This window comes from Branchiostoma floridae, chromosome 6 (genome assembly GCF_000003815.2).
Source record: "Branchiostoma floridae strain S238N-H82 chromosome 6, Bfl_VNyyK, whole genome shotgun sequence".
NCBI lineage: Eukaryota > Metazoa > Chordata > Leptocardii > Amphioxiformes > Branchiostomatidae > Branchiostoma > Branchiostoma floridae.
This window is the reverse complement of record NC_049984.1, coordinates 8,410,513-8,419,341: the sequence shown is the minus strand read 5'-3', so window position 1 is coordinate 8,419,341 and position 8,829 is coordinate 8,410,513. Positions and strand designations below refer to the sequence as shown.

General features: G+C 41.7%; 1 protein-coding gene across 1 annotated transcript; it reads left to right on the top strand.

Moving 5' to 3' along the window:
• Positions 1-429: 429 nt before the first annotated feature.
• Positions 430-1,542, top strand: LOC118418615 (histamine N-methyltransferase-like). The gene is made up of 2 exons (XM_035824614.1): positions 430-522; positions 838-1,542. Exons 1-2 carry the CDS (start codon positions 451-453, stop codon positions 1,117-1,119), a joined length of 354 nt encoding a protein of 117 aa, XP_035680507.1. The 5' UTR covers positions 430-450; the 3' UTR covers positions 1,120-1,542.
• Positions 1,543-8,829: the final 7,287 nt, after the last annotated feature.

The following is an 8,829-nucleotide window of genomic DNA, read 5'->3' as shown; positions in this document are numbered from 1 at the left end:
CAACCATTTCGTTCATCCTTGCTTCCGTGTATCAATCTTCTAACAGCCTTTCCACTGGTCAGGCCCCTAGCAGCTTGATAGTCGACACCTCTAAGTCCTGGGAATTGAGAACATCTTATCATCCTGTTGGTTTATGTTGGAGTGGAGGATAAATAAGCCCCAAAAAGCGAGAGATTGTATAACACAGTCAGGTTCTGTGTATGTACTACTGTAGGACCCCTTAGATTATGTTATTTCTATATAACGTTACTAAGTTACTATCTAACGGTCAGTATAGAATTGCGATTTCCAAACTTCAGATTTCTTTTTACCTAATAAGCCGTATCTGTACGTGAGTGAGTGAGTGAGTGAGTACTTTGTGTACTTTTTGGCTACGCCTCAAGAGCGGAGACAGTTTTACTGTATCATTATCTTTGTTGCTCCACAGAGAAGACCGGCTGTAGCAACTTGATGAAGAAGATGAGCAAGTTTATAGAAGACGAAGACGAACAAACGCCGTATCGAACCACTGCGCATATCAAGGTCATAGAGCCATAATGTTACCATTTCTTGAGTCTCCTACATTTCTTCTTCCAATACTTTCTCATATACTCTTTAGTAAATATTTCATTTATCGTTGGCTGTTTCCCAAATTCACAATATACTAGGACCTACTAGGGGTTCGGACCCAGAACCTTTAGATTCTAAGTCGACAATCCTAACCACAAGACCACATTGGTCGAAGAAATAGGAAAAGGACGATCGCAATAGGGACATCTATATTAATATTCCTATTGTGATCTGCCGGAAACTTCGCAGTCTGTTTAAACCTTGCTGCAATGCCACTTATTCCCGCAGGAGGTCCTCGATAAACTCCACCTGCAGTACACCACAGACCGTCTGAACGTCAACACCGACATCACGGAGTGTTTCGTGCCGGGCTCGGAGACCGGGATCCTGCTGCTGGACTTCCTGACGCACACGCCGCACTTCACCGAGACTGTGGACCCGGAGGACCAGAGGGAGATCACGGACTACATCCGGGGCCCGGACTGCGCTGTAGAGCAGGACGGCAAGATTCTGTTCAACAACAGCTCCGAAATCATCGTCATACAGAAACTGGCAGATGATTCAAACTGATCGATTACAACATTGTTTTTTGATAACAGATATCAGAGAAAATAGGAGATTCATAGAAGGAGAGATCTGGGACAGGATCTGGGGACTAGAGAGTGACCCAGAGAGAAATCTAACGTTAAAAAGATCGATAGAGAAAGGGATGAGGCGGAAAAATAACAGGTTGTTTATTTCCATGTTGCAATTTTCCATCGTCTGTTACCATGATTATCTAGGTCCATGGTGGGGAAGAGTTGTATAAATATATCAGAGAACATCGACAATCAGACATAGATATTTAACAAGTAACCTGGTTGATGAGGGGTGAGTATGGGAGCCCTGGTGAACTATTAAATCAGGCTACAAGTAAATTAACAATGGTTAGATTTTGAGAATGTTGAAAGTGGGTCTAGGTCGCGGTATTCGAGCGTCACGTAGAAAGAAGCTACCGTAACCCTTAACCAGATGTAAGTTCATATACATGTATACACTGCACTTGGTCTAAGTATGTTAATCATTTTAATGTTGACGTATTGTATCGTTGAATACAATATATGTAAAACAAGAGTAAGTCTTTTTTGTTTTGGCGGTTCAGTTCTTGTTACATTTATGATTTCTAAGTTTAAAAATGTAGTCACCTTATTTTTCCCAAACTTGTTTCCTCCATAGTCACATTTCACCATTCTCACTAATATCAGTCAACTTTATGAGTAGTAAACACATTAGGCATGAAAATAAAACAATCCGCATGCTCTCTTCTTCCTATAATTGACACAATAACTGAATAACAAAGGGTATCAATCAAATTTAGCTCAAAGATTTATTTCTGTTTGTACAGTTAATCCGAGCATTATACGTCTGAACCAAATATATGTTTTCAGAAAACGCTAGTCTAGTATCTATCCGTATCCAGCTTCTCTCTGCTGATCTCTCAGAATACTATAAAAAACAGACAAACATTCAACCTCCACCATACCAATTTACAGTGCTCATATTCATAAATAAAACCATGACAGTGCTATGTAACAAAAAGTACATCGAGTGTAATTAGATTATGTAATAAAAAGTTGTAAAGGCCCTTGCTTTGCTTTCAAATTATGTTTATGGCTGTTCTACGCCGCTAGGTGGTAGTTTGACATCGCTTAGGCTAACGTCACATTTCCAAAACGGGGTCCGGTCGGGCTGATTGCGGAAACTAAAAATAGAAATGTATACGTAGAAATATACACAAATTCCACATAATGTCCACGGCTTTTCTCTTTACATTTTGGTGTATTTCATATCATACTTTTCGTTCCCGAAAGCTGCCCGGGCGGGGACCGGTTTGGAAATGTGACGTAGGCCTTACTCGCTGTTGGGCACTGCGCCGTGAGCCAGTTTGAGTTGACATTCCATTATATTTTGAGGCCACAGATTCACCAGTAACACACGATATAACAAATTCTATTCCGCCATTCCTAGGAGGTTGAAAACCATTCATAGTGGTATTATGTACGCTAAGATGCTTAGAAGACAAAATCGACGTGGAATCAAAAGTCACTCCTGCTTTTAACAGTACATTATGATCAGTAATATGCGATGAGATTATACAATGACAATCATGCGCTCGTTACATTTACACTCAGTCCGGCATGTTCGACGTTGCTGTTTACAACATTAACACCACGGAGGAAGACAATACGAGAACAATAGAGTCATTTCGTGAACACTGCAGGGCGCCAGGTGAGTCCAGCATTGTCCTAGAACAAAGTATGCATTTCCGGGTCTCTGGGCGATTAAAGTATTGTCAAAGCGGCCAGCTGTCACCATCCTTATACAATGAGTCCACATAACACATTACTGTATAGTGAAATGACGGAGGAGTTATGCGCACAAACCAATGAGGTTCTATCAAAATTCAAATACTTAAACCACGAGCTTCCATCCAGCGGTTGAGGGCGTTCAGAGCTACCGCTGCTTCTGCTAGGATGGCCCGCGTGCCTTTGTCTGTTGGGTCGGTCTTGACATATGGAGCGTCTTTCACTTTCTGGCAAATTGAGGCTCTTGTATCGGTGGTGCATTGTAGAGTAGCATCAGTGTCCCTGTTCCGTTCTGTCACCGTTTTTCCTGATGCTGGTACTGGTGCGATCTTTCTCTCGTGTTTCCTCTCCGTCTTACCGTTGGATTTCTTGTTGCCGCCCCGCTGTTGGAGGATGGCTGCCCCGTCCATGTAATCCCTGCTCACCCGTGGCCGAGAAAAGAAACAGCCGAAAGTCTTGGTTACCTCATCCTGCGGCATTTTCAGCCTCCTGCCAGGCAGCTGGATGACCTTCACTTCTTCGGCGAAGGTCAGTTTCTTCTGCGGCTTGGCGATCGGCATGGCGACAGCAGACATGATGCGCTCGCTTGGATACCTCGTCTGGAAATGGAAAGCTGTCTGCGCAAAAGACAACAAACGAACAATTACCGCCATTTATGTTGATATGGCGACGCGTGCACCTTTGTAGCACCGACGTTCATTGACACCGTCGAACCATCGCTGTGAAAGTTTATTTGCAATTCATACCCGCGGGTTATTCGCAAGTGTATTAAAAAAAAACATTGAAGACACGTTACAACAAGGGCAGTGGTCAACAATAGACAACGCAAACACTAGTGTTCCCTATATCAACCTCCTTGTAAGGATTCACCGACGGTTCGGTAAATTGGCTTCTATATTATGACAAGGAGGTTAAAAATCTTTACCTCCTTGATTATGATAAAAGCTCCTTTCTTTGTCTATCATATTATAATAGAAAAGGTGGGATCTTTCGTCTTCCACTGTGTTCGAAAAAGGAGTCGAACCCAATAACGCAGGATCTAGAGTTAGCTTTTACTAGTTTTAGACTAGAGTAGACACCTTTGATATTGTTTTTACTTTGTCTGAATCTCTCATGTTACATGCAATTAGCCCACTGGCAAGAATTTACAATAAACTGAATTGAAAATTAAGCTCATAGGTTTTGTGAAGTTTTTCCTGTTTGTGGTCGTGATATAGATAGCGTTTTCCTTTGTGTTTGAACAAGGATATTACATAATGTCATTGGTTGGAGGAATAAACGATATCGTAAACGTTGACGCTATGTTGTCACCATGTCACTTTACATCACACCTTTGATTTGAGACACATGATCCATGCAAAGCTCAATTCATGAAATGTGTATTAAACTCGAAAGTTAAAGTCGAATTGAATGTTTTTTTTTTCGAGTTACGTTTATAGAAGGAGGTTTTCTCCTTGCTTTATCTTTATGAAGGTTTTTCTTCGTTTAACTGAGACTGGTGACAAAGGACACATCGGCAACCCTTTGTTTAAAAAATCTAACATATTCAAATAAGTTTTCCATGTGGCTATTGTATTCCTGGAGAGCCCCAAGTGTGATCTTGCCCGAATCAAAGAGCTTAAAATAACCTCATTGTAGAATACTAGTAAAACCTCCCTGATAAAACAGAATACATACGTATAAGGGTGAAAACCACCGTTGCATTGCAACATACATTATGATTTGATGAGTTGCTATGAGTTGTAAAACAGTCTTAGTTATGTCAAGATTGCCATTGCTGTAATCATTTTACCCCCCCTCTCTCTCTCTATCCGTTTTTTTAGCAAGGAGGTTTCATTAAAAAAACTCTTGATAAAACCTCATTGGGTTTAGCGTCCGTTGTTACTACTTATTACAATCAGTTTTAGCGGGTAATAAGCACCTATGACGAGTCCAAACCAGATACATATACATTGTATATGTTAAATGTCGAGTTAAGCCATGAAGAGTCTGTACTTTGATAGCTTTCGCTCTTTTTTTATGACTTTATTTTTTTTTTATATACTTAGAATTTCGAGGACCTTTCTTTGAGTGCATGATTAAATACATCGCTAGGCGGCAGTGCTATACCAATAGCAATGCAAATTTTAGGCCATTTTTGCACCTTGCAAATGCCATGGATGTAATTGTTTCGGCCAAGCTAGAATTTACACAGTAAAGGCATACATCTGAAAGGAATTCGTACATTCGATGACAAACCTACGGATCGATATAAGTATTCACGCGAATTTTACAGAATACATACGGAGTTTATCGGTGAATCCGTACGATTCAAGAAACATACAAACTTCACGATAGGCCTTGTCACACAGAAGTAGTTTAATCAGAAGCCGCTAGAGTTCGCTGTAGATGCACCCGTACCTTCGTCCGTGTGATGTATTGAAGACAAAAATTTGTACTCTCCAAGCAGAGGTTAGGCTCCGGCTGTTTTTTTTAACATTTTTTTATCGTTTTTATCGGGCTTTCTATTTTGTCATTTTTCTTGAAGCACGCCAGCCAAACTTTTAGGTTTTGACACAGCAAGATATAAAAAAAAAATAGAAAGCCCGATAAAACGCCCAAAAAAACGTTAAAAAAACAGACGGAGCCTAACCTCTGCTTGGAGAGTAAAAAAATTGACCACCGACAAATCTTTCATCTAGCCTTTAGCAATCTAAAATTTATCAAATAAACCAAACTTATCCTGCCTGATTGGCTACGCAAAAATCCTTGTCTGTCTAATATTTATAACGTTATACTATATCATACCCGGGCCGTATCTACGTTCGATATCGGCGTTCCGACCCTGGTCCGTATTTTACGATATTTTACCGTTCACACATGTTCAGAAGCGGTGCATAAGTAGTCACCTGTATTATCAGACTCACCCTCCATTTTGTAATCATGAAACTTTATAAAGAAATATAATACAAATATAGTTTGTGTCCAAAGCGCCTTCTATTATAAACTTAAACCATTTCACCAAGAAAAGAAATCAGTCGTGCCAAACATCCCATGTGTTACATGTGTTCCTTTCCCTGTTCGATCGAAATAACGCAGGTTGTTTTCTCTCCTGCCCGTCCCACGTTGATGTTTACAGGACTGTACCTTTTGGGCAGCCACATTAGCAGATGTGGAGATAGCCTCGTCTCTAGGCATCGTTGCGGACTTAATAAAAGCGGTAACAGTGACACCGTTGAATTTTACAGCAACCCCTTCTTTCCAAACTCGGAATCTTTCTCACAAACTGCACGCGGACGCTTGTTTTGCCTCAACGCAGCTCTAAGACTGCGCATTATTGGTCGCTGTTTCCATGTTTTATGAGAAATACTTTCTTCATTAAACCCATGTATAAAAAAAAAACTTAAGGTAAGGTAGTCTCGGGGTCCGAGGCTATGCCCTGCGTGTTCCCAGGTGCCACATGTGCTATCCCCTCGCCTTGGGTGGCCCGTCAACCTTTGGCACTGTTCCCGTGAGCCTCCGGCCCCGAGAAGCTATCCATCCCCAGGTATCCCTACATTTTAGGAAGTGGTGACATTTCTCCGATATTTTCCTTTCGAAATCGACTACAACCACCGCAGGTTGCTCGCACATGTGCGCGAGTCCTCGAGACCGACCTCTTCCCGGCCTCAGCCGCGGGTCAGCGCCAGGGTCCCCCCGCCCAGCCACACGCCACACGCCGGTGTCATGACCCAGCACGGCCCCGCGCAGATCCAGCACGTGCTGCTGTCTTCAGTACCACAATTAATGCCTCCGCACCACTTCTCTACGCTCACGTGTTTATTTCTCTTGAATATAGCGTATTTTCATGTTGTGTTACAGCATCACCAACTCCTAGGTACTTGTGCTCCATCGGGACGCTGCAAAATTTATAGACTGTTTTCTGACTCACGAAGATCAACAGGTGGGAAGACTAGCCACGGGTTCGAGTCTCATCTATAGGCCTGTAGAGCTCAGCAATGATGATCCGACGTTAAGACTGACGCTGCTGTCCACTTAGAGCAAGAACGGGGGCAGTGTGTCTTGGTACAATGTCTCCACACACATTATTAAACATCTCAGAAAAGTTATGCCCATCTTTTAAGACGTCTGCTTGGATACAACATCTGTGTCTAGTGACTAAGTGACTGTAAACAATAACGAGCTTGGGCCTCGAAGTCGAATGAACACATCTTTACTTTCGTACTTTCCTTGTTGTAAGATTTCGACGCTATGGAGAAATGTCGAGCCGATTTTTGGATTCTGTTAGGCTTTGTCGATCATGATGCATTTTCAACTTAAATGGATGTAATAGTTCTTCCGAGACTGGTGAACAAAACACACACACACACACACACACATGCACATGTACGTTTGAATAAAGTTCCCTTTTCCAGTAGTGAATTTTCGTTATACCCATCAGTATGACAGGAAATTATCAATTTTTTTTTTTTTTGCACAGAGAAATACACCCAAAGTTAATCGCCCTGAAGTCTCATTTCCTCAAAAGTGGGCCCAAATGATGTCGTTGTATGTAGGGTTAAGAATTAAGATGTAAGCTTTCAATGCCATTAGAATGCACCAACTTTCTTAAGGAATGTCAACTAGCACGTTTCCGCATTGTTGTACTGATGTTGACTGCGTAAAGCACTTGCAATAATACAATGCGATTAAGAATCAATCTTTTCTTCTTCAAACAAGCAACTGTTTTAAATAAATGTGCGCTAGACCGGGCGTTTGGTAAAATGATATATGCGTGAAAGTTGCCTCGTGGCATATTCTATATGCTTATTTTTGTTGCATATACTTTAGGGAGGTTTAAAGCAGGCGCACCATTGTTGACCCGGAACTGGTTGGGGCGAGGGGTCATTCCTGCCCGATCCTCGGGAGAGAACACCTGCCGGACCGGCTGGCTGGCTAGCCGGCTGTATTAAAGCTACCAGCGCTAGCTTTTATAGAACGGTACCATGTAATTAGCTACGAATTCTAGCTTCAGAGATGTACCATGTAAGCTATGAACTTTATCTTGAGAGAGGTACCATGTGAAGTACAAACTCTACTTCTAAAGAACAAGAGGTACCACGTATACTACGAACTCTACCCCTAGAGAGCTAGAGGTACCATGTAAGCTAAAAACTTTATCTTTAGAGAGGTGCCATGTAATAAGCTACAAATTATAGCTTTAGAGAGGTCTCAAAGTCTAGCTCCAAAGTATTGCTTTATAGCTATGCTATGCAAGCTAACCTCAGGTAGCATTACTCATTAACCATATCCGCTGAAACACTAGAAAGTTTACATCAAATGAATAGAACGTTACGTTTCCGCCACTTAAACTGTTCAAAGTTTTAAAAACGATAAACATTTTTCAAACTTTCCTGTCGTGTTTTCACAGCTTTAGTGACACACAGACGATTCAGACGCACAGAAAGCTGTGATGGACTGAACTTTGACCGCGTTCATTTTTAGAGTCTCTCTCGATGCGAAAAATAAACAGAACCTGTATCTGTATCTGTATCTGTATCTATATAGCCGGTATAACCGCCATTCGGCGTAACACACCAGCTTCGCAGGCACGCGGCGCGGCAGCAGCTGGTTATATTACACTGAACGATCCGTCACACCTAACTTTTGCACATCTAACTGCAAGCGTTCTTTAAAACTATCCAGAGAGGATGCCCCTACTGTACTTGGTGATAACAAATTCCAATCTACGATAGTTCTGGGAAAATACGAATTCTTGAACACATCAATCCTAGCTTGGAAACTCTGGTACTTGAAGTCATGGCTGTTTCTTGTTCTTTTTTGAGCTGGTATTAGATACTTATCAGTCGGTACGTCCACCAGCTTATTGGTCATTTTGTACATCATGCAAAGTCTGGACATTTTCCTTCTGTCTTCAAGTGATGTCCACTGTAGATCTGTTTTCATTTTGGTAACA